Source organism: Salmo trutta, chromosome 8 (genome assembly GCF_901001165.1).
Source record: "Salmo trutta chromosome 8, fSalTru1.1, whole genome shotgun sequence".
Taxonomy (NCBI): Eukaryota; Metazoa; Chordata; class Actinopteri; order Salmoniformes; family Salmonidae; genus Salmo; species Salmo trutta.
Window position 1 is genome coordinate 31,718,136 of NC_042964.1, and position 26,139 is coordinate 31,744,274.

The 26,139-nt window shown below is 46.1% G+C and overlaps 1 protein-coding gene across 2 annotated transcripts; it reads right to left on the reverse strand.

Annotated features, from left to right (window-relative positions):
* Positions 1 to 1,181: 1,181 nt before the first annotated feature.
* LOC115198686 (protein-methionine sulfoxide oxidase mical3a) lies at positions 1,182 to 26,139 on the reverse strand. 2 transcript variants are annotated; one of them, XM_029760839.1, is made up of 31 exons: positions 25,771 to 26,139; positions 23,974 to 24,350; positions 23,661 to 23,868; positions 23,431 to 23,547; positions 23,157 to 23,258; positions 22,706 to 22,962; positions 21,766 to 22,023; positions 21,512 to 21,627; positions 21,140 to 21,266; positions 20,968 to 21,061; positions 20,723 to 20,870; positions 20,125 to 20,321; positions 19,751 to 19,851; positions 19,551 to 19,649; positions 19,233 to 19,367; positions 18,693 to 18,782; positions 18,363 to 18,449; positions 16,650 to 16,763; positions 12,408 to 12,594; positions 10,597 to 10,727; positions 10,230 to 10,302; positions 9,699 to 9,936; positions 9,304 to 9,509; positions 7,161 to 8,504; positions 6,989 to 7,089; positions 5,387 to 5,653; positions 4,415 to 4,508; positions 4,228 to 4,278; positions 4,011 to 4,110; positions 1,992 to 2,065; positions 1,182 to 1,888 (listed from the first exon to the last, which is right to left on the reverse strand). In XM_029760839.1, the coding sequence occupies exons 2-31, from the start codon at positions 24,313 to 24,315 to the stop codon at positions 1,701 to 1,703; spliced, it is 5,646 nt and encodes a 1,881-aa protein (XP_029616699.1). In that variant the 5' UTR covers positions 24,316 to 24,350; positions 25,771 to 26,139; the 3' UTR covers positions 1,182 to 1,700. The 2 variants fall into 2 exon arrangements, with proteins under 2 accessions (XP_029616699.1, XP_029616701.1); XM_029760841.1 differs by lacking the exons at positions 18,363 to 18,449; positions 18,693 to 18,782 and having other exon boundaries at positions 25,771 to 26,135.

A 26,139-nucleotide genomic window follows, 5' to 3' on the forward strand; every position in this document is an offset into this window, starting at 1 on the left:
TTTGAATGCATTTTCACAGTCTGTTAAATATACATATATGAAGAGACAAGCTGTGAACGAGCTGGTGCCTCAGGTGTAAGGAGCTTGCCCTCCAATGACAGGTCATGGGTTCAAGACCTGTGCGCACCACTTGAATGCTACTCTGAGTCAATGAGCAGCGGTTGAGAAAATCTCATTTGTTTTCAATAGACTTCTCTATATTTTAAAACGAAGGGCCCTATTCAATCTGTATCGCTGATGTGTTACAGATTGCGCAATATACATTCTTAAAAAATATACATTCTAAAGTTATATTCTAAAGTTATTTCCGATTAAGGCCAACATATACAGCGTTAAATGCCATCTCCGCCAACGCGGAAACATTGCCTTTAAATTAAAATTGGGCTTTAGCGCTGAACTTCTGTGATAAGCATTGATCTCGATTTAAAAGAATACGAGCCCACTTTTTCCAGACGTTTTTCTCCATAACCGCTGCTGTCCACCCTTTCGACCCAAGGAATTTACCCCTCCGCCTCCGCTTATTACTCCCATCCAATCAGCCATCATTGTGTGGCAGCCACTCCCTCAGGTAGCCTTGATTCACTGACCAGTGAAGTCCTCAATATCCAACCATGCTCCAGAACAGGCACCTGTGTTCATGCCTACAACCCTGTGCTTCAGGGGCCAGAGCCACAGACTCTTTTACACTTCCCTCTGTATTTTCTACATTGAGAATTGAAGAAATCCACACAAAACAGGTATTTTGAACCTACAACTCTTTGGCTACAAGGCAGGGATTTAACCCCAGAGCCACAGACTCAACCATGGAATAGTTATTTCCATATATTTGACATTAGCAGCACACTCAACCATGGAATAGTTATTTCCATATATTTGAAATTAGCAGCACAGGTAATGAGACTTAAACCCACAACCTCTAGGCTTCATGGCAAATATTTAACCCCAGAGCCACAAACTCCTTGAGATACTACATTGCCACCCCTTTATACAAGTGGCAGGTTTAGAAAGTAGTGAACAAGTTGAGAGTAATCTCAGCAGCTATTTCTGACTGAACACAATATCCACACCTGTGCAGGAGGCAGACTGCATTAAAAAAAAAGTCCCTCCCTAGCTCCCCACCCCCAGGTCTCCCTCCCGCTCCCCTACAGGAGTCCCCCTTATCATCTTAAAATGTTCAAACATGATGTCAGAATGTCTTTATTATCCAATGTATGAAGTAAAACGCAATTAGTGTAATTTAAAAAAGGTTTAAAAAAAATGAGTATTGTTTCTTTTTACATAATATACGTTTCTCTAAATTGTTAATGAATAACAATACAAATCATTCAAACATGCCACATATCGCCATAACAACAGCCTGGGTGAGTATAGTGAGCATAGAACAGCGAGCCATCTCAAAGGCCCAGAGTGAGTCAGGGGTGTAGCAGGACGTGGTGTAGCAGGACGTGGTGTAAGCAGGATGGGGTGTAGCAGGATGGGGAAACATCTCCAATCCTAAAAATGAATCATCTAGACACAGTCCCGCCTTGATCCTGGTCATAACGTTGTATCAGAGGCGAAGTGACCTTACAACCATGACCCTGATCGCAGCTTTAGAGAGGAAGTGACCTGAGTGTCTGTTGCTTAGGCCCGTTGCTTAGGCCCAGGCCCTGGGATAGAGCTCAGGCGCTGTTGTGCAGGCCCAGGCCCCAGAATAGAGCTCAGGCCCAGTTGTGCAGGCCCAGGCCCCGGGACAGCATGATGGCCTCCAGGTCTCTGTCTTCCTGGCTCTCCTGCAGCCGCTGCTCCTCCAGCAGAGACACCAGAGCATCTCTCTGCTCCACCACCTCCAACATCTCCCCTAGGATTAGCTTCTCCTCAGCCAGCTCTGCCTCACCCTTCAGGTGGTCTGAAAGAGAGGGAGTGAGAGAAAGATGAAAACAGAGAATATATTAAGAGCGTTATGGTACAGTATGACGTGTGTGTGTTTGCATGTGTATGAGTGTACTTACCATCCACGGCCATCCTCTCTCTGAGCTCCTGTTGAAGACGGCTCTGTCTGTCCTCCAACTCCAGCTCCCGAGCACTGATGGAGAGACAGTTGCCATGGAGACCATGTCAGTCCACAGAGACACTGATTGACTCAAATAATTGCATACTGCACTGAGGCATACTACATACTGCCATTCCGTCATAAGTGCTCATACTATTCATACATTTGGGCAGCACAAAGCACAGAGTCCAGTGGTGACTGGGGAAGATGAGGGGTGGGGGTGTGTGTCTATTTGTCAATAACAGCTGGTGTGCGATGTCTAATATTAAAGAAGTCTCGAGGTATTGCTCGCCTGAGGTAGAGTACCTTATGATAAGCTGTAGACCACACTATCTACCAAGAGAGTTCTCATCTATATTATTCGTAGCTGTCTATTTACCACCACAAACCGATGCTGGCACTAAGACCGCACTCAACCAACTCTATAAGGCCATAAGCAAACAAGAAAATGCTCATCCAGAAGTGGCGCTCCTTGTGGCCGGGAACTTTAATGCAGGCAAACTTAAATTTGTTTTACCTAATTTCTACCAGCATGTCACATGTGCAACCAGAGGGAAAAAATGTAAAATAATAATACAATAAATAACTATAGACCACCTTTACTCCACACATAGAAATGCATACAAAGCTCTCCCCCGCCCTTCATTTGGCAAATCTGACCATAATTATATCCTCCTGTTTCCTGCTTACAAGCAAAAACTAAAGCAGGAAGTACCAGTGATTCGCTCAATACGAAAGTGGTCAGATGACACGGATGCTAAGCTACAGGAATGTTTTGCTAACACAGACTGGAATATGTTCCCGGGATTCATCCAATGGTAATGAGGAGTATACCACCTCAGTCATCGGCTTCATCAATAAGTGCATCGACAACGTCATCCCCACAGTAACCGTACGTACATATTCCAACCAGAAGCCATGGATTACAGACCATCATTAATCATTAAGTTTGCTGACGACACAACAGTGATCACCGACAACGATGAGACAGCCTATAGGGAGGAGGTCAGAGACCTGGCAGTGTGGTGCCAGGACAACAACCTCTCCTTTAATGTGAGCAAGACAAAGGAGCTGATCGTGGACTACAGGAAAAGGCGGGCCGAACAGGCCCCCATTAACATCAAGCGGGTTGAGAGTTTCAAATTCCTTGGTGTCCACATCACCAACGAACTATCACGGTCCAAACACACCAAGACAGTCGTGAAGAGGCCACAACAACATTTCTCCCCCTCAGGAGACTGAAAAGACTTGACATGGGTCCCCAGATCCTCAAAAGGTTCTATAGCTGCACCATCGACAGCATCCTGACCGGTTGCGTCACCGCCTAGTATGGCAACTACTCGGCATCTGACCATAAGGCGCTACAGAGGGTAGTGCGTACGGCCCAGTACATCACTGGGACCAAGCTTCCTGCCATCCAGGACCTATATACTAGGCGGTGTCAGAGGAAAGCCCCAAGAATTGTCAGATACTCCAGTCACCCAAGTCATAGACTTTTCTCTGCTACTGCACGGCAAGCGTTACCAGAGCGCCAAGTCTTGGACCAAAAGGCTCTTTAACAGCTTCTACCCCCAAGCCATAAGACTGCTGAAAAATTTATGAAAGGGCCACCGGACTATTTACGTTGACACCCCCCTTCCCTCCATTTGTTTTGTACACTGCTGTTACTCGCTGTTTATTATCTATGCATAGTCACTGCTCCCCTACCTACATGTTCAAATTACCTCAACTAACCTGTACCCCTGCACATATACCCGGTACCCCCTGTATATAGCTTAGTTATTGTTATTTATTGTGATACTTTTTACTTTAGTTTATTTGGTAAATATTTTCTTAACTCTTTCTTGAACTGCACTGTTGGTTAAGGGCTTGTAAGTACCAGTAAGCATTTCACGGTAAGGTCTACACTCGTATTTGGCGCATGTGACAAATAAAGTTTGATTTGACATAGGGGGTCATGGGTCAGATAGATACTCACAATATCATGAGTTCTGACTCATAGCGCATCAGACAGTTCTTCTGCTGGACCAGCTTGAACCACTGCTGCATCAGAGCTGGGTCATCCTGCCTGCCCATGACTAAAGGAGCGAGGGGGAAATGGAAAGAGAGGGAGGGAGGCGTGTAAGGAACCAGGGGTTAGATTGGAGGGTAATGAATAGTATGAGGGAATACAGCATAGTACGTGAGGTACATACCTCCCAGGTGTAAGTCCAGCTCTTCACTGTCATTCGACTCGCCCCAGTAGTCTTTAATGAGAACATACAAGGGAGTTGACCACATGACCACACATACACTGGTCATTTGCTTAGTCAAACTAACTAAGAGTAATATAGGTAAAACAAACCATGATGTCAAACAAGCGTGTAAATAGTGTGTGTTTACCTGCTTCCCCTCTCAAGGCCTTCTCCACAGCCACACCCCTCTCCTCCAGCTGCCTCTGCTTCTCCTCCACCTGCTCCAACTGCCTTTGGATCATCTGATAAGGCACATTTTATACACTCAAGCCCTGTTTATACCTGATTCTAACATGCATTATTTCTCCTGATCTTGTCCACATTCTGATTGGCCAACATTCTTTCAGACAGGCGTAGACGATTAAAATACGCATTTGATCTGATCGTGAGCAGATCTTCCTGATCACAGCCGGAGGTAGTCAGGCACGCATCGGCTGTGTTTACACAGGCAGCCCAATTCTGATATTTTTCCTTTAATTGGTATTTTGACCAATCAGATCAGCCCTTTAGCCAGTAATTGAGCAAAAGATCAGAATGGGTCTGCCTATGTAGACAAAGTGTAGACAAATCCGAACAGTGAATCCATTTAAATAACTATTATCCCGCATTCTAAAATCATTGACAGGTGGCACCACTGACTTACGGCATCAATATGTGTCTTATGAAAAGCATGAGCTGGCACACACCCAGAGAAAATGATTTAGTGTAGAGGTGCTGACTAACAGTGAATAAACTGTGAGCTATAAAAACAAAGAGAGTCGCAAGCTCAATGTATAATCTCCCAGTTATTTATGAGGTAAACCAATTATTACCGGGAGTTTATACATAAAGTGTGTGACTCTCTTTGTTTTTATAGCTTACAATCAATATGTGTCTTAAAATAAAGAAAGAAAGAATAGCTGTCAAATAATTTGCGTACAGGGAGGGACCTGAACGCAGACACAGTGGACGGATATAAAATATTTTAATACCACGACTAGACATATTTCTGAAAATGTGGGCACAATCAGAATGTGGACAAGATCAAGACAAAAAATGCATGTTAGCGCCATCTACAATACCAACGAGGCTTTAAACAAATCATACGCACTCACACATACATTATAAACCTGCATCTTACCTGGGCTCTGTGCAGTCTCTTGAGTTGCTCTTGTTTGGCCTGTTTGCGTGCTGCCCTCTGTACTCTGCGTGTTAACCTGGCATCTAGCTGCTCCTCCTCTGGGTCTCTCTCTCTGTGGAACATGGCCTCTGACACATCCAGGCTGGACGGGTCCTTTAGGTCCATCATGTGCACCAGTACCCCCACAACTTCCGTAGGGCACGATGAATTCCGCTGTGTATCCATATGGGGGGAGCTGTCCCGCTCCCTCTCCTTCCCCACGTGCCTCTGTAGGAGAGAGAGAGAGAGAATCAGCAGGCTACACACACACACACACACACACACACACACACAATTAAGATTTGACCACAGCAACAAATACATACACACTACACACTACTGAGTATACACACTACTGAGGGTTAGGGACGATAAGGACGCAGCACAGAGCACAGAAAGGCTTGATGCAACCAATGAGAATGTTCACACTACCTTAATGGCATACGCCCTCTTAAAGGCCAGGGCATGAGGCACATATGCAGACTTGGAAAGACGAAGACCAAAAAACAATCAAAATCGGAGACCCAATATATAGTATGTCTAGTTCAGACAAAACGTACTCTAAATTGGAACTTACAAACTATTTACTACAGCTATAAATGACCCATCTACACAATGGGAGGAACGCAACCATCTACACAATGGGAGAAACGCAACCATCTACACAATGGGAGAAACGTAACCATCTACACAATGGGAGAAACGTAACCATCTACACAATGGGAGAAACGTAACCATCTACACAATGGGAGAAACGTAACCATCTACACAATGGGAGAAACGTAACCATCTACACAATGGGAGAAACGTAACCATCTACACAATGGGAGAAACGTAACCATCTACACAATGGGAGAAACGTAACCATCTACACAATGGGAGAAACGTAACCATCTACACAATGGGAGAAACGCAACCATCTACACAATGGGAGAAACGTAACCATCTACACAATGGGAGAAACGTAACCATCTACACAATGGGAGAAACGTAACCATCTACACAATGGGAGAAACGTAACCATCTACACAATGGGAGAAACGCAACCATCTACACAATGGGAGAAACGTAACCATCTACACAATGGGAGAAACGTAACCATCTACACAATGGGAGAAACGTAACCTCTCTCAGTAACTCTGCTGTAACGATCTCTAACTGGACAAGGCCACAACAGCCTTCATCCTACTGCCACAAAGTAGCATACCTCCCCTTCCACATTCTCCTCTTCCTCCTCCTCAATGGTTTCCTTCTGAAGGTCTGACGTTAGGTCAAACAGCTCCAGACGAAGCTAAAAACATGAATCCATTAAAACGTTTACCTGAGCCTCTGAAGACAGGAGATATGGTAACCAACAAAGACCAGATATCCCCTAACACATATGACATCAGCCTCCTATAGTGTGAACGCATTTCCTCCAAACAATCACTGTAAAGACTGCTGGCATACACAGAGCTGAACATAGGTCTGTAGTGACATCACTGACTCTCACAGTCAGTGCTGTAGTGTAATGTCGGCCTGCTGCTCTAAGATCAGTGGTAGTGTTAGTAGTGATGTCCTTACGTTGGCCTTGGGGTTCATTGAGCATCTCTCCATCACAACAGAGCAGGTGATGTCTGACTCCTCTGGCTCCGACCAGCTCTGGCGCTCCCTGAACTTCACACCTGCACAAACACAGAGGTTCACCATAGGAAATCGCTATACCAGATCACCAGAGTGTGTGTGTGTGTATTACCTCTTCTCTCCGCAGAAGTTTTCCTCCTGCCCTGCTCTTTGGGGGCTGGGGCTGTTGTCATAATGGGAAGGGAAGTCCTGCCCTTCTTCTTCCTGTCCCTCTTATAGCCAGAGAAGACAGCTCTCCACAGGCCCAGGGGTCCACCTTCTCCTATGCCCGCTTCCGACACACTCTGGCTGGGGGGCTGGTTGTCCCTGTGGCACTTACGTGAAGGGAAGAGGGAGCCCCCCTGGAGTTGTGTGAGGAGGAGGGGAGGCAGGCTCTCTGTGAGTCTGCGGGGGTCTAGACCACCTCTGCTCTTCCCTGGGAGAGGCTCCCTTCCTAGGGGGATTTTCGTGTCCTCTCCCATGGCTGCTCTCTCTATCTCCCTCCTCCTCTCCATCTCCCTCTTCATCCCGATCTCTCTCTCGTCTCTGGGCACTGCCTTAAGGGGCTTCAGGGGGGACAAGGGGGGGTTGATGTCCTCTAAGGGGTCTATTACTACACCCTTACACAGCTGCTCCCCAAGAGACCCCGCCCCAACAGACCCCCCCGCAACAGATCCCTTTCCCCCATCCACGTCCCACGGTTTCAGCTTCTTGCCCCCGACCCCCCGCACAACAGCCGACGCCATGATAGGTGCGGGGGCAAATCGAGGGGCAGAGCGAGAGGCGGGGCTTTGCAGTGACTCCGCCTCCACAGCAGGGTGGGGCAGGCTATCCCAGCATGCCTTGAGCTGGGCGGGGGGAGGGATGCCGGGAGGGGTGAGAGGGTCCGAGGTAGAGGTGGTGGAGCTCCCGCCCACACCGATCCCCGAACTACTGCTGGAGTCACACACCCTCTCCCTCTCCCCTCTCTCCCTCTCCTCTCGCTCTTTTCTCTCCTTCATCTCTTTCTTCTCCCCATCCTCCTCTCCCTCGTCTGGACCCGGGGAGCAGCCAGAGGTGGTGGAGGAGTTGGGGGAGGAGTAGGTAAAGACAGAGGAGTCTGGAATTGAGACTGAGGACGTGGGTGTGGGTGCATGCGACGTTAAGGGTGTGGGTGCATGCGACGTTAAGGGTGTGGGTGCATGCGACGTTAAGGGTGTGGGTGTGAACGGTGTTGAGGCAGTGGCTGGAGTGGAGAAGGTGATATTGGGTACACTGGTGGGGCTGTGTGGAACGTGTGTGTTGGGTGTTGTCGAGTCAGGCAGTTGTATGTCAGGCGTGTGTGTGTCATGCGTGGGTGTGTCAGGTGTGTGTGTGTCAGGCGTGTGTGTGTCAGGTGTGTGTGTGTCAGGTGTGTACGTGTCTGGAGAGTGTGTGCTCTGCTGCCACTCGTCCAACGAGGCTACCTCCTCAGCGGTGAGGGGAGATGCTCCTTCCCCTGAGAGAGAGAGAGAGAGAGAGAAAGTGAGGGGGGAAAAGAGAGGGACGAGGAGATAGAGGTGTAGGCGGAGTAAGGGAGAGGGAGAGAGAGAGAGGGAGGGGAAGTAAAGAGAAAGTCAGAATCCCTACAGAGAAAACTAGATAGCAACATCCTGAGTCGTACAGAAAATATTGCTTGTGAGCCACAGTTGGTATTGAGCAAGAGTAGGTATTAGTGTTTTTGTTGTCGTTGTTTAGCAACACTGTAGACTTGATGAGGCAAAGGATATTAGTAATAAGGTTTGAGCAACCACGGCCACCAAAGCCATTGGACAGTGGTGCAAGAATCACTTGTCTAAGTCCATGGGGTGCAATAGGTGGGGAAGTTACTGTAACTTCGGCCTACTGGTGTGTCATTATGCTCAAGGATACAACAAAACATGAAAAATGGTTAGTAACAAATCAATTACCATAATAAAAATGATAAACATGTTTTGTTAGCTTTCTCTCCTGTGGCGGTGCCACCTGTCTCCTCCACCTCTTCTCGAGGGAGGAGCCACAGACCTGAGTGACGGTCCATCTCCCACGGACAGTACTCCCCTTCTACCAGCAGGGGGAGACACACCAAATAGAGAGATGGGCAGGGAGGGAGGGCACACACACAGATACAGAGAGAAAGAGGGTTGAGAGAACAGAATAGAGAACAAAAGAGAGGAAAGGAGGGGAAAGGTGAGGAAAGGAAACTAGTCTAAAAACAAATCTTTCTAACAGCACTTCGAGAGACACACACAGGAGAAGAGAGAAAAATGCCCAATTACCGTCACTAGATAACTCCTCCTCCTCATCATCATCATCTTCATCAACCTCTCCTTCCTCCTCTCCTTCTTCTGTCTCTTCTTCGTCATCTCCTCTCTCTCCTCGGAGGCGTGCGTGTAGTTCCATGGCCTTCCTCCAGGAGTCTCTAGCCAGGTCATTGGTTAGAGCCCGCTGCCTCTCCCCCTCCTCCTCCGTCTCTGATTCCGAACTATGAGGAGATAGGAAGGCAATTACGGTGTGTGTGTGTTCGTGTGTGTACAAGAGAAAAGGGGGAGAGAGAAAGAGGGGGAGAGAAAGAGGGGAAGATACAGAGGGAGAGGATATGGGTGATAGATAGCGAGAGAGAAAGAGGGGGAGAGAAAGAGGACAGATATATGTTTGTTTTTGTAATGTTGACCTGGTGCCCTCGTTGTCCCGCAACGAGCTGCGCTTGTGATTGGCCTTCTTCTCCTCTGTCACCAGCAGACTGAGGTTGTAATTGGCCAGCGTCTCCTCTGGCACCTCCTCCGGCTCATCTGTTAGCTGCTCAGTCTCCAGGCTCCCCAGGCTCCCACGGTAGTTCTCCAGCTCTATACGTTCTGGCGTGCCGCGCACGCGCTTAGCCAAGCCACACTCCCTCTCAATCAGAGATGCCACTGAGCGCACACACGCACACATACACACACACACACACACATAGAAGCTTTACCAAGCCGGACCCACTCCCAATCAGAGACGCCACTGAGAAACACACACACACCAGCCACACACACACAGACATACACTTAGCCAAAGTCAATGTCACATTCTTTGGGCACTCAGGACATTCTTTACACACTCAGCGGCGTCACTAAGAAACACATTCTGTGCACAAACACACATACCCACGTCACAAGCATTACGAGTGAAAACGCACACATGACACAGATACATGAACCGCTTGGCATACCTGAGGACCTGCGATCTGATGTCACCACAGTTACTGAGGAGCGAGGGTTAGTGGACAGAGCAGCTGGAGACTCCTAGAAGGAAGTAGCAAAGTTGGGGTCAAAGAAAAAATAGTATTTTACCCCCAAAAACTCCAAGGATCAGCGTATTGATCTACAGAAAAGCTCATACACACGTGACGTACTCTCCTCAAAACAATACAACATACACAGAGAGAGAGAGAGAGAGAGAGAGAGAGAGAGAGAGAGAGCTCGTCATCAAATGAAACCTTAATTGCTATTTCTATACAAATATCAGGAGTTTACAACCCAGGTCAGCCAAGAACTTCCATTTAGCCAGAGTACGAGGGGAAAGGCAGAAGTCCTTACCAGGAGGGTCCGCTGAGAGGGGGTCCGTTCGTAGGGGGTTGGCTGCTGGTCGGCGGTAGGAGGGGCTGGTCTCTTCCTCTGGACCGGCCCAACCAGACGGACCTCATAGTGCGGCTTACAGTAGAACTTCCCTACACACAGAACCAATGTGTTAGAACACCATACATAGAACCGCCGTACACACAGCCGTTTTAGAACCTCACCACACTAAGAATTGCAGCGTGAGGACCGCACTACAGAGAGATCTGCCGCTCCCACGCATCTTACAGAAGAACTTTAAACGAAAAACCTAAGCGTTATCTAACGACAGTAGAACTACAGAGAAAACAGTGTTATGTATCTTACAAGTCTCATCCTCAGCTAAATCTTTTTTACATTTCCACACAAAGAAAACAGTGTCCCTAGACCTTGAGGAAAAGTCTCTCAGCTTCCCGGAAAGGAATGGGGTGAATGAAATAGAGTTGTGTCTTACAGTGTGACTCTTCCATAGAAAACAGCGCCGTTCTACAGAATTGACGGGAAGACACACTCGATCTGGTCCTTACGCTGACAGACCACTTCATATATAGGTCGACCCTACACACGCTCCTCTCCCGCCTCACACTCAAACGGTTATCATGTGACACCTCATCCCTGATTGGTTGAACGGTTTGAATTAAACTTAGAGTTTAGCTCCCTGACATGACAACACTGACATCTTTTGTATCACATCTCTAAGAGGTACAATACACACACACAGTCACACACGCGCAAGCAGGCATGCACACACGCAACACCAGAACCTTTTGTGGGCCCTAAGTGAGATTTGGTTGGGGGGGGCACCCCCACCTTGTGGGCAAAACATTTTGGTGGCCCTCCTATTCACAGCAGAGAGAAACATTTACGTTTAACATTTCATTTCCTGCAGTTATTCACATTTTGCGATGGGGCAGAGAAAAAATGTTGCAATTTTACAGGAAATGTCTTGCAATTCTAACCATTTTGCCATGGGGTGGAGAGACATTTCTGCAGTTTGAAAGTTTATTTCCTGCAATTCTACACATCTTGCCATGACTTTTGCCATGTTAATGATATCTGAGTGAGAGTGAGTAACAAAATAAATGGGGGCCCCGTGGAGGTCAGGGCCCCTGTGAACGTGTTCTGCATGCACGGTCGGTATTCGGCCTCGATTACTACAAATGTAGATAGTTTAGCTAGCTAACTTACTAATCTAAAAATTGTTAGCTGACATGGCTAATTGAGTGACTGACATAACAAGAGAAAAACTGCTGATGCACCACCACATTTTTTACTTGCACCTTGTTTTTTCTACAGTAATTTGAATCCTCCACTGAGGCCCCCCACCTCCCAAAAAGTTTTTTTTACACACACACCCAATCAAAGATACACAACCACACAGTCAGTCCAGGGTGCCCCAGGCGCCAACTGTGCAGTAAGCAACACACTGAGTTTGTGTTCTTCATGTGTCAACTGAGTTGATCTCTGGTCTGCTGATAACCTGGAAGCCTCACAAACTGATCATGCAGTGTAACATCAACCCTGAGGGCAGATTGGTGCAATCAGTGTAAAATCAGCGTGATTGAGTGTCACTGACCCTCATAAACTGCAGGTCACAGCTGCATTCAAGATGACACAACAAGGTGTGGTAAAGCATATAAAACAAGTCGAGGCAGTGTTTCAGTGCCAAGACCATGCTGGGCTGGTAGATGTATTTTCAGTGTGTGTGTGGTAGGGCAGCCCTTGTCATTCATCGGAGTTACCCACTTTTAACATTACTCTCTAACCCTATGGAGCTCAGTGACCCCCCTCACCGTTAGGCCGGTCGTAGGCGTAGGAGGCTAGGCGAAGGGTGGAGCTGCAGTGGTCACACTGGAAGCAGCTCCGGTGGAAGAACAGTCCCTCAACACTGAGTCTCTCCATCACGTACACACGCTTACTGCAGAAGAAACACACGTCACTGGCCCCTCCTGGCCCCGGCAACACAGAGTGAACGCCAGCCTGAGAGGGGGGGGGGGGGGGGGGGGGGTGAAGAGATAATAAGCTGTGATACATGGATCACCTCACTTCAGAGTTAGCCAAACAAAAACACATTTACTAGATGAATCGTACAAATGCAAAGTTTGGTAACAGAATGAAGGTAAAATCTCCCTCAAGTTTTTGTGTCCACCTTTTTCCAAAAAAAGATTCAATATGTGTTAAATTAAGATTCAACCATCAGGTGTCAGCTATGACATGACACATTGACTTAGAAAAATATCTATTTTGGTTATTGAAATGGATTTACAACCGGTAATTATGGTTCCCGGATCTGTACTACACAGAAATGAATAATTATGGATATAAATGTCATTCTCTTCATGGTGATGTATGCTAAATAGGTACACAAAATGTATTAACATGGTGAAGATTAGGGGGAGCCAGAGGGGGGCTCAGCTCCCCTGAATGAGACATTAGCTCCCCTAAATGCAACAAAAGTCCAACTTTTGGGGAGGGGGGAGAGGGGCTCTCTAAGTAATAGTAATTTAACTATTTTCCTATTCGTTTAAAATGTAGTGGTAAATATGTTTTACAGTGGTAAATATGAAAATAAAAGCTTCCAATGACATACAAGTTTCTGTCATAATTTAAACCATGTATTTCACTATGGCTGCGCTGTCCACTCAGTAGGGCTGAATTTCAGTCTCAGCTGAGCTCCCTTACGAATAGATTTTCCTTTGTAAATCCTAATTTTCGCCATTTATTTGCCATGCGTCCTTTGTTAAAAAAAAGCCTTTATTCCAATGCATTAGAATTTTCCGTTGATTTATAATTGTTTGATTTTGTCAGTCAGCTGTTTAGGGCACTCATTGCTTTGATTTTCAGGTGCGCCTGTTGTTCTCCCTGCCATCCGTGGCCAGAAGTAATAGACAATTTTTTAAACTTGATTATTTTCTATCAATAACAATTTTCTTTCCTGTATCAGCTGATGATGGTCGACAATATCACTGGACAACTATCCTACAGCTAGACACCAATGCGCATTCAATCCATCAACAACTAGGCCTATACATTACTGACAGTAGGCCTATAGTTGATTATTTCCGTTAGAAGCATTCGATTTCGCAATGGCATAGGACTACATTATTTGGGATTTGTGTGTCCATGAGAACTGTTTTCAAGGCGAAACATAATGAAATGTTACGTAGGGATAGTTACACAAACAGTGTATTTTTCGAGATCTCGAAGATCCATGATTTGTACAGGGTTATAGTTCACTGTTCTAATTAACATGGTAAATGCGTAATAATGACAAATAACACTGTCATTAATGTAAGGAAAGAAAGGTCGTGTTTTATGTCACACGATCTGTGAAGACGCGAAGCATTAACTCATGAATTATGACAACTCATGAACTAGGATGTAAAACATATTTTGATTCAACTCATGCATTATATTGAATGTAAGCTACCTATTCTGCGTGTGTTCATGTGTTTAAATTGCCTTGGCAGAGAGGGTAGGGCTAGTGGAGTGTAAACGCAAGTAAACGCCGTTGACCCACAATTTTCAGAAAAATGCTTTGAAAGTATAGGGACCGTTTATTTTTTCACCGCGACCGGCAATCAGACTTTACTGATCTATTTTCTTTACCGCTACACACTGGCTACGGGTCGGCCTATCTGAAGTTAATGGTAATACACCCTGGCGTTTTTCCCGGGACAGTTTCAGCCCCATTTCAGGTGTCCCGACTTTTCAGGCTACAGAAAAGGTCAGTTTGTCAGCAAGATGGAACAATTAATGTAGGCCTAATCGATGTCAATCTCTGAATATCATTAGGAAGACTTTTTGGTGTTTCGTAACAGATGTCTATTTCCATTCATCAAATGGCGCGAGGCGGCCTATACATGCAGTTTGAATACTGGAATTATTTTGGAGTGGAGGCACCATGCACAGGTAGCCTACTTTTTAAGTGATTTGTTTGACAATCAGATGAAAATACCATAACTGTTTGTGTTCATGCCACATTAAAAGGAAATCAATTTTGACTGTTTAAATTGTCTTTATTATTAGGCCCATAAAAAAACGCTGAACCGCGTGCACTCAAACAAGACCGCGTTTGTTGGGTCCAAATCTGACACCAATCATAGATGTCTATGTTTCACAAGTTTGGATATCAAAGCACAGCACAGTAGAGCTCAAAATAGAGTACAGCACAGTAGAGTTCAGTTCACCAGACATGCCACCAGGGTTCTTTTCACTGTCCCCAAATCCAGAACAAATTCAAGAAAGCGTACAGTATTCTATAGATCCATTATTACATGGAACTCCCTTCCATCTCATATTGCTCAAATGAACAGCAAACCTGGTTTCAAAAAACAAATAAAGCAACACCCCACAACACCTCTCCCCTATTTGATCTAGATAGTTTGTGTGTATGTATTATGTAGGCTACGTGTGCCATTTTTAAATTGATGTAGTTCTGTCCTTGAGCTGTTCTTGTCTATTAATGTTTTTGCAATAGCTAATGGGGATCATAATAAAATACCAAACACCTACTGTGTACTGTACTGAACTCTACAGTACGGTACTGAACTATACACTACTTTTCTTTACTGAACTCTACTCTATTGTACAGTACTGAACTGTACTCTACTGTGCTGTATTGTACTTTACTGTGCGGTGCAAACTTGTGAGGATGCAGGTAGCCTAGCAATTAAGAGAGCTGGGCCAGTAACCAAAAGGTCATTGGTTTGATTCCCGAGCTGACTAGGTGAAAATCTGTCGATATGCCCTTGAGCTAGGTACTTAACCCTAATTGCTCCTTTAAATCGTTCTGGATAAATGACTCAAATGTAAATGTGAACCCAACTGTGGTTTGAGACTGCTATGGTTTCCCATTGTAACCAACTCAATTGCAGAAAATCCATTACCGATAGATTTACTGATACCGAATTGATATCAGTATAAACCAGTGCTGGAAAAAGTACCCAGTTGTCATACTTGAATTAAAGTAAAGATACCTTAATAGAAAATGACTTAAGTAAAAGTGAAAGTCACCCAGTTAAAGTCTACTTGAGTGAAAGTCTAAAAGTATTTGGTTTTAAATATACTTAAGTATCAAAAGTAAATGTAATTGCTAAAATATACTTAAATAAATCATTTTAAATTCCTTATATTAAGCAAACCAGATCACACTATTTTCTTGTTTTTCTATTTACTGATAGCTAGGGGCACACTCCAATACTCATCATTTACAAACAAAGCATTTGTATTTAGTGAGTCCACCCGATCAGAGGCCGTAGGGATGACAAGAGATGTTTTCTTAATAACTGTGCAAATTGGACAATTTTTCTGTCCTGCTAAGCATTCAAAATGCAACGAGTACTTTTGGGTGTCAGGGAAAATGTATGGAGTAACAAGTACATCATTTTCTTTTGGAATGTAGTGAAGTAAAAGTTTTCAAATAGTAAAGTAACGTACAGATACCTCAAAAAACAATTGAAGTACTACCTTAAAGTATTTCTACTTAAGTATGTTACACCACTGGTAGAAACACTATAACTAATTGATTGGTATACCTTTACTTGTTACTTCTGTGAACTTTCATTGTCCTCCCTCCTCATGAGGTAGAGAAATTCAAAGATATCTTAAAGATATGTGGGTTTTTGGTGCAGAATTTCACAGTACAAGGCAATGTTTCTTAAACTTACAGAAATTTCTCCAAACTAAATATAAGTCTTGATATTAGTTGGCAGGGGTCTTTACTTCAACCTTATTGTGTTTTGATACATTTATAATACATTTTAAGACTTTTTCTGGTAGATGTTTTCTAAGACCCCCTTTCTATCTGTTTGTCCAGAAATCAAAGCCTTTGTTTATTCCTCATTTTTGGGATGAAAATGGTTGCAAAAATGTATATATGCCTCAATAAAATGTTTTATTGACTCCTAGCTTTCTTTTGACATCCAATTTGACATGCTCCTATAAACTTCACTTTGGTGCTCATGGGTACTTTTACATGGAAATGGCCTACTTCAGAACCAGCCTAGATAGGGTATAATCCAATAAATTCTTACTGATTCCTTCCTATCAGGAGTGTGCTGGGGTGACGGTGACTCCTGACTTTGAAGCTGACAGGATATCTGTTCAGCCAATGAGCTCACTCCCCCTGTGTACATCTGAACGTATTTCTAAAAGACAACAGGAGAAAATAGAGACAAGAGATGAGGACAAAGGACAGAACAAACAGTAAACACACACAGACACACTCACTAGGGATGACGCAATCGGAGCCATAAACATGTTGTTGTGTTTTGGATGTAGAAATGGAACACAAAGCTACCCCTATTGGACACATCAAACCCCTATCGGATTCGATCACTATACTAATTTAACCCTCTTTCTGTTGCAGTGTAATAATAGTCCAAAATAATAAATATAAATGGTATCACTAGGCCCTTATCTCACACCAATCAAACTTAATTTGTAGGCAAATCAGAGAGGAGTCTGAGGAAAGAAGGCTGTGCAAACATTAACAAAAAACATTCACAGGCCTCAGATTTTTTTTTATCTTAAAAAGGAAAACTTCAGTTGCAGTGTTATCACATGCCACATGCCCTGCGGTAAGTCATACAAATATACTTTCTTAAAGACCAAACAAGATGTACTCTGAATCCAGTTCAGTCCAGTTTCCTCCTCTTTCTCTGAAACAACAGTTGTTTATATGAATTACAGTATCATTTAGCACTCTGACACTGCCCTGAGGCACAGAGATTGAACTCAAGTTGTAGCCCACTCATGGTCCACACTAGCCCAATAATGGACTGATAGAGCCCAACGTTACTCCTTATAGTCCAAGGATCTTAAATGTTCTGTTAAAAGGTGAATTGGCTCTGGAAGCCAAAACAGCCAAATACTCCATCAAAATGTGAATCAAATCCCAATTGCAGTATGGTTCTAGATTCACAAATCCCTCTCATACCACATCAAAATAATTTCACAAATTGAAAATACAGTTGCAGCCGACTGCATTTTTCAGTGACAGCACGTTTGCGGCGTCTGTCTTCAGTTTACACACAGGTGTTCAGAGACACAAATAGCTAATGAGCACAGGTAGTCCACTCTGTTTTCCACAAACAAACGCTGCAACATGGAAATGGCTGTGAGAACACTAACCCTAAAAGGTGTCCAAGTAATTTAACATTGTGATTTTTGAAAATGATTTATTGCTTACATGAAAGACGGGTTCCATATGTTTCCAAAACCATACCGCAAGCGATGCGTGATAATGTTTAAAGCATTCCTCGGGGCTATACTATTACCAATTGACACTAAAGGTAGTTATGAATTGTCTATGAATGGGGTAGGTACACACTAGGGGTATGGGTAAAGCTTTGACCGTGGGCAACTGTTACTGCCAACGTTCACCATGTATCTGTCACGATCCACTACACTGAGAGAACAATTCATTGCCATACGCCAGGTGGCGCAACATCCGTCTGTTGGTTGACGGACTGCGAGCTGCGTCGGATTTGACGCCACCTGTCGAAAGACAATTCTGAACAGTTGGTCTTTTCTGTCCTGAATATATATCAGGGAACCACTGAGGTAGCCGAGAAGAGACCTCAAAAGTCATCACACCAATGACACACATTAGTCTACAGATGGCTACTGGGAACTTGGGAAATATATGAACATTTATGCGGCGCATGGGACATCATTATTAGTCTACATGCCATCTGGTCTACACACAACTACATTACCCAGATTCCTCTGGGGGGGTGGCGTACCTGCTCCCCCCTGCTGGGCAGAGTGTGACATTTGACCTTTTCCTTGTACTTGAAACTCATCTGCTCCTGCTGCTGCGTGCGCTTCTTCTGGGGTTAGATGGGTTTAGACGGCATCATGTGAGTGGGTGGTCGAGGTAGGGAAATAGCGAAATACTGTGATATCGATGGGAACTAAAGCTAAGAAAGAGCTATGAAAAAATGCCACGCGACTGAACTGCACAACACACAAGCATCCAGCCCCATGTGGTGACACAGAGAGATACAGCTATATAACTCTACAGTCCTTTAAGAACCACAGGTGGAGCAGGTGGGGGGACTTACTATTTTTACCTGTTTCCAGGTGGCAGCGGAGGCCACAAAGGCTGGCCCCTGGGGGTCAGGGGATGCTGGAGGAGGTGGAAGCATGGGCATGGAGTCCCCCTGGTGGTCAGTTAGTAGAGGGAGTGAGGGCTTAAGACTCTAGGGCCTAGGCTAAGAGCTACCACTGCTAACCCTAACTACCAGTTAATCTTAAGCCATATTGCTACAACCACAGCTGTTCCCTTCAACCAAATGAACCCTTACTTACTGCTCCAAGGCTCAGTGAGTCCCATTGGCCCTGACCCAAAATACCCATTAGTGCAGCTAATCTGGCTTATCCTCTGAAACCTCAAGAGGAAGTCAGTCAGTCGTCTCACACCTGGAGGATCTAAACTACCGACAGCTATGGATGACAGACCATGCTGTAGAAGTTCCTTTATTCAGATTAAAAGCACAGATTTTCAATAAGAATATCTTTGAAAACCTTGACGCTTTGAGCGAGGGAAAACTATCTAAGTAACACCTGAAAACTCTTAGCAGCTAGGAGTTCTGAATCCCATCCCCTCTCACCTGTCTGCGGAGAGCTGCAGCAGGCGTGGAGGAGGGGCAAGGGGCATTCTCCTCAAACTTGGCCAGCAGCTGATTGGCCATCGAGCGCACTCTGCTCTGGCTTGCTCCACCCACAGAGCACAAGGCAGCCTCTTCCTGTGGGAGGCAAAATGGTGGAGCGTTTGACCCGTGTCACTTTAAGGCCAAAGGTTTTGTATAGCTGTTCTCACATTTAAAATACTTTACCTTATTGCATGTCATCTCAATACTTTAGTCACAGAACTACCGGCAGTTACACTTTCTCTTACCTTAACCAGGGATGCAGGTTACCCCTCTCACCTCATAACTGTCCACTAATCTGAGATCTTGTCTCACATCCTCCAGACATGGCCGACTGGTCTTCCTCCTCTTCCCCACCGCATCTTTCTCCTTCTGCTCCTGATGTGCGGTACACAGACAAATATATGTAAACACACATGCACCTATACACCTACACACAGACAAACAGAGTCCCTACATAAGCAAATAGGGGTGTGTACCTTGGGGTTGCGCTTGCGGGACGGGCTGTGGCCCAGGCGGCTGAGGAGAGAGGCAGGACCAATCACAGCAGCCCTCCCATCTAGGCTCTCAGTCTGGGATTCTAAAGAAAAGAAAAGAGGAGTAGAACAGTCATGCGCAGCCATTTCCTCATCTCCTTTCCTTCATAACCACTGACAGGTAATAGGAATAGAAACATTTTCACCACTTTGCTTTTGCTTAGTAAGCCATTGTAGGTATGTGGTTATGAGAGGGCCAGAGATGAGGAAGACTATTCAGCATTCTGGAAAGAGAGGGTAGGATAAGAATAGAGGGTGATGAGGAGAATTGAGCATTAACAGTTCTTACCGCTGACTACTGTGGTCAAGAAACTCACCGCTTGGGGGCAGTGCGTCCTTGAAGAGCTGGTGAAACTGGCTGAGGTACATGACCATACAGAGAGTGTCCGTTTCGCTGACAGACGACATCTCCTCCACAGTCATCACAGGAGAGATGCCAAACTCCTTCTCTGCCACCTCCAACCCCAACCTCATATTCTCCTCCCCCTCATCCTCCTTCAGAGAGTCAACGTCACTGCAGAGAGATGGGATGAGAGAGTCAAAGTAAGAGGGTCACACACACACACACGTGCAAATAGACACACTTTACACACTTACGCACGCGCGCCCACGCACACACACACACGCACACACACACACACACACACACACACCAGAGCAAGTGGACAAAGAGAGGCACTGATCCAATCAGGCAATTAAAAGGGCACTAATCAGGACCATGGTCTTCTGACTCATCAGCCTCACCCCTCTCACACTCTCACACAAACACACACGCACATGCGCCTGAGCTTGCGTGAAAAGGAAGCGAGACAAACTACATTGTGCCTGAATGCTACCTTTGGGATGAGCTGTATGAGGTGTATGAGGTAAGGTGATTTGTGAGGAGCGTGAGGCTAGAGGTCAGAGGTGACTCACATGAGGTCAGGTCGGTAGTGGTGGATGAGGGCACACAAAGCTAGGCCACTCTTCCAGGAAGTAGTGAGGTCGCTAACCGCAACGCCACGGTAACCCTGTGTCTGCTGCTGGCACCATGACAAAAGCTTACTGGAGCGAGAGAAGGACTCTGGGGAACCAGAGAGGAAGAAAACAAATATGAGTGAAGATGATGATTGGTTAGAGTTATGTTAGTGTAGCCTCAGTACTCAGAGGGTCAGACTCACCCTGTCGTAGTAGCTTCGGCAAGGGGGACCGGGGTCGTGGTTCCTGGTCCGCACCCGAACCTCCACTCTCTTCTGTGTATATTAGATGCCCCACCTACAGAGATTGTCATCCTCATCATCATCATCAGACCTGTGTGTGTGTGTATGTGTGCGTGTGTCTGCCTGTGCATACCTGTGCGGGGGTGATGAGTTGGGGGTTGATGTTAGGGTAGCGGGTAGCTGGGTCTACAGTGTACTGACCAAAGTTCTTGTTGACATTTTCTGGAGAGGCCTGAGGAAGGAGACGATACAGACTCTCTCTGAAAAAAAGAAAGAGAGAATGAGAGGAGAGAGAGAAATTATTATTTAGTTAGGGAATCAGGTGAATGATAATTTGGTTTCCTAGCCTAGGTGCCTGTTTATCGATGATTTTGGCACATCATGTATATTTGTGTGGCTCTGGCAGTGTGTTTGTCTATAGGTTTTACAATGTGCAACTTGACAGTGTGCCCATTCCCTGATTGCTGGTGTGCGTGTTCTCCTAACCGCAGACCTGCCCTCTCACCTTTCAGCAAGTAAGTCCAGGGGGGCGAGGCCTTGAGCCCAGCTCCGTACCATCCAGGCAGAATCCAATGCTGCCAGGAACCCCCGTGCTATACCTGTCCCCATGGGCCAGAACGGCTAACACACACACACACACACACACACGCACGCACATTACAACCATACGCTACTTACAACAGAATTACTTTCAGAGTATTGCTGACATTAACACTCTTCTACTCTCCCTCAACTCTGTTCCTCTCCCTCTCCCCTCACCTCCAGAAGGCTGTCTCCCACCAGTGTGACCAGCAGACGGTGTCCATGTCTCTGTCTGACCAGTGCAGCGTTCTCTGACGCGTACATACAGGTGAAGTCAAACAAGGCAACATCAGGCTGCCCGTAGTGGTTCATGGCAAAGTCCAGGGACGGCAGCTGGTGATTGGTGGAGAAGTCCGCCGCCTCGCGGGCGTAGGCCAGTAGCGCATTCTGGTCCACGTTTCCCCGTGAGAGAAGTGTTTCTGTGTCTGCATAGTCCTGATAGGTATGACACAGTAAACATCAGTACAATAGGATTCAATCAATGTTTGAACAATAACACAGTTATACAGTCAATGTCAGGGCAGTAGAGAGCAGTGAGATCAACATGAGTAAAATAACAATACAGTCAATGCAGCTGTATCAGTCTGTCATAAAGTATGTATGTGTGTATGCGTTGTTTTATGTTAAAAAAAAATGTTGGCCACTTTTTCTCCCCAATTTCATGATATTCAATTGGTAGTTACAGTCTTGTCCCATCGCTGCAACTCTCGTACGGACTCGGGAGAGGCAAAGGTCGAGAGCCAATGCATCCTCTGAAACACGACCCTGCCAAGTCGCACTGCTTCTTGACACACTGCTCGCTTAACCCGGAAGCTAGCCGCACCAATGTGTCGGAGGAAACACCGTACAATTGGCGACTGAAGTCAGCGTGCATGCGCCCGGCCCGCCACAAGGAGTCGCTAGAGCACGACGGGACAAGGACATCGCAGCCGGTCAAACCCTCCCCTAACCCGGACAACGCTGGGCCAATTGTGCGCCGCCTCATGGGTCTCCCGGTCGCGGCTGGCTGCAACACAGCCTGGGATTGAAACCGGGTCTGTAATGATGCCTCAAGCACTGTGATGCAGTGCCATAGATTGTTGCGCCACTCGGGAGTCCCGTCTGTGTGTGTTGTTACCCGCAGAATGACTCCTTTCTCCAGCAGACTCTGCTTCTTAGCCGTCATCACAAAGTAGTGCGTGTCGTCCTTGTAGTACACTATATTCTCAAGGTCCACTCCCGTGGCGTCCCGTAGCTCCTGAAAGAACCTCTGGTTAAAGATGAAGGCCACTCCGCTGATCTCCTCCACCTTGGCCTCAGCCGTGGTGTTACGGTTCATAAAGTTAGCTGTGATGGCAATGGCCAGCTTGCCCCGGAACTCCTTACGCCTGAACCCTGATTGGACACATGGGAGACAGGATGTGATTGCAAACAGGAATTCTGGGATCAGAGGGCGAGAAAAATTCCCTTCCCATAAACACATTTACTAAGAAATATGTTCTTTCAGTGATGGGAGGTCTGACTGATGCTGCCTGAGATCTGTTGCTGTTTCAGTTCAGTGTTTCGGTAGGTGCTACTAGATGATTTACCTGGCAGTGTGTTCCGTCGTCCATCAGCTCCGATCACCACGTCACACTGCAGTTGGTTAATAGGGTGAGACTTGGGTTTCACCTCCACCCTCCAGCCTACCTCTGAGGCACACACACACAAAGGCATTATATATATACACACACACACACACACACACACACACACACACACACACACACACACACACACACACACACACACACACACACACACACACACACACACACACACACACACACACACACACACACACACACACACTAAAGGTCTTACTCTGTTGCTCCTGGTCCGCAGGTGGCTCCACCAGTCCCTTGAACTCTACGTTGACATGGACTTCCACCCCCAACAACAGAGCTATCTTTAATAACACCAACTGTAGCTGCCGTATACCTACAGAGAGCAAGGGGGGGGGGGGGGCGAGAGAGAGGTGAACATGGTTACAGCCCCATAGCTGTAACCATGGAGACTCAGGGGTCAAGTGTCAGGGATCATTCCATACTCACTGATGTGGTCAATGGCTCCAGCACAGAACTTGCCGTAGAACTTCTTGGCCCCGAGGCCCCTGAGGTCGTGGATGGTGAAAGGCCAGAGGTGAAGGACGTTGTTCCTGGAGAAGGCATCTCTCTTCTCCAGCACCACCACTCTGGCCCCCAGGAACCCCAGCTCTACTGCTGTACGCAGACCACACGGCCCCGCCCCGATGATCACACACTGGGAGAGGGGACAGCTGGGATGAGAAGCTAAAAACGTACACACGCTGTGCAGCCTGTGTATTTGAAAATGTTAAATACCAGATTCTAAATTACTAATAAGTACCGTGGTGTTGGCACAGACACGGCCCTTCCCGTATTCGTGGTGGGCCGCCCGTTTGTCCAGTTTGGCCCACAGTGCGTTTGCCTTCCAGTAGCTGAGGCGTTCTTTGAGGGTGTGGTAGAAAGGCCTCTGCGGCTGCGTCGGGGAGTGTGTCTGTGGCTGAGTGTGTGTGTGTGTGAGCTGAAGGTGCTCACACAGCAGGTTGAAGGCACGGAGTGTTGTTCTGCAGGTAGATGCCTGGACAAACTCATCAAACAGAACCTGGGCGTGGCCCTCCCTCTCCGCCTGCTCCGCCTCGTCGCCCACGGCAACGCCGGCAGCTGCAGGGCACCCTGGGCACTCCATCTCAGCTTCCTGTTCCGGGCTCTTTCATTGGCTGCCTGGAAAGAGAGAAAAGATAGAGAATATTCCATACTGACTTCCCATGTAGAATCCATGGGAACTGTGTTGAGTTATCATTCCAATTCCTAGTCGCGCCAATGACAGCAATGGAGTTGGCATTTGCAAAAGCACAAACAGATATGGGACCAGGCTACATGTGTAATAAATTGCTTATAAAACATTTCTACGTTTGCAAGTAGCCTAATCTCTGTGTGTGTGTGTGTGTGTGTGTGTGTGTGTGTGTGTGTGTGTGTGTGTGTGTGTGTGAGAGTGTGTGTGTGTGTGTGAGTGTGAGTGTGTGAGAGAGAGAGAGAGAATGTGTGTATGTGTGTGTGTGTGAGAGTGTGTGTGTGTGTGAGTGTGAGTGTGTGAGAGAGAGAGAGAATGTGTGTGTGTGTGTGTGTGTGTGTGTGTGTGTGAGGGAGAGAGAGAGAGAGAGAGAGAGAGAGAATGTGTGTGTGTGTGTGTGTGTGTGTGTGTGTGTGTGTGTGTGTGTGTGTGTGTGTGTGTGTGTGTTTGGATTAAGGTGTTCTCTGTCTGAGCTGGCTGCATATCAGAGGTTAGGTCCCCTGCTGGGAGGTAGGGCAGAGATGTTCCTATACTGTTAAGAGCCCAGATAAACCAGCTCTCCATGTTGTGCACTGGGCTTATGGGTAATGAAATATATCCGCTGCTGAGACTCTGGTTGTCACACAATCAAGCCCTCGGGAAAGTGTACTATTTCCTGCTATTGCATTATATTCAGTGCTCTTAGATGTGTGAACATGAAGTGCATTATACAGTGTATTTCTGTATTGTATAACCAGCCATAATTATCTCATATAATTTGAATACATTATCAACATACTACCTTTTTTCACAATAAAAACAGGGTGTATAAGGACTTGGGGGGAGGAGGTAGAATATGTACCCACATCCCAAGACTGGGACAATAACCAAAGCAGTCATCAGACAATACAAAGAGAAAGAGGGAGGGAATGTGTGTGGTTGGGGACACACAATGCACCTCATACATAGTGGATCCATCCCCACCCAGCACCAAGGGAAACCCACACACATACTCCATCACCCACACACACTCCAATGTCAGCATAGCAGGGGGAGATGTACAGTATAGTAGTTTATTAGATTGAATTACAACATTTTATAGATACTCTATTAATCCCCCACAGGGAAATAAACAGCACCAAATAACCACACAAGACTAAAAACCTTAGATAAATAATATACTATACATTTTAGATGAGTCTAAGTGCCTAGGACGTTCGACATAATTACCTTGCACATCAAAAAAGCTTTCATTCTTTCAGTATTGTCTGTCCATTACGTCCACACAATACTTTCTAGATAACACATTCAAGTACACACAAATACACATATTGACGGAAGAACACACACAAATTGCGGTGTAGGACTTACTGTATGCTGTGTTGTCGTCTGGCCTGTACAGACATTATCACTCTCCAGCTCAGCTACGGGTTGCCAGGTGACTCTCAGAATTCGAATGTAAAATCTATCTTCAGCCGCAGAAACAACAACCCACAAACCTGCACTGCAGTGGCCTATACCGCAGCATCCATTGTCTCTGCCTGTCCCCCTCCCTTCCTTATAGTGTGCTGTGCATTATGTTGATACCAAACTCTCCAAGTCTGTCTTTCTCGCTCTCTCACATCCAGACGCTTTTCTCGTCCAAGGTCAGGGAACAGCCAAGTACAGACTCCTCCCACACAGCATGTTCACATAGGCTACAGTACACACACACAGGCACACACACAGGCACGCGCACAC

What these genes read in the sequence shown, in the direction of transcription:
- LOC115198686 (XM_029760839.1), bottom strand. Translation starts at nt 24,315, where the DNA reads ATGGAGTGCCCAGGGTGCCCTGCAGCTGCCGGCGTTGCCGTGGGCGAC. An exon ending in ACGACGGAACACACTGCCAG is followed by an intron (nt 22,963 to 23,156) that starts GTAAATCATCTA and finishes GTGTCCAATCAG; the next exon opens with GGTTCAGGCGTAAGGAGTTC. An exon ending in CGGGACAACGAGGGCACCAG is followed by an intron (nt 9,510 to 9,698) that starts GTCAACATTACA and finishes ATCTCCTCATAG; the next exon opens with TTCGGAATCAGAGACGGAGG.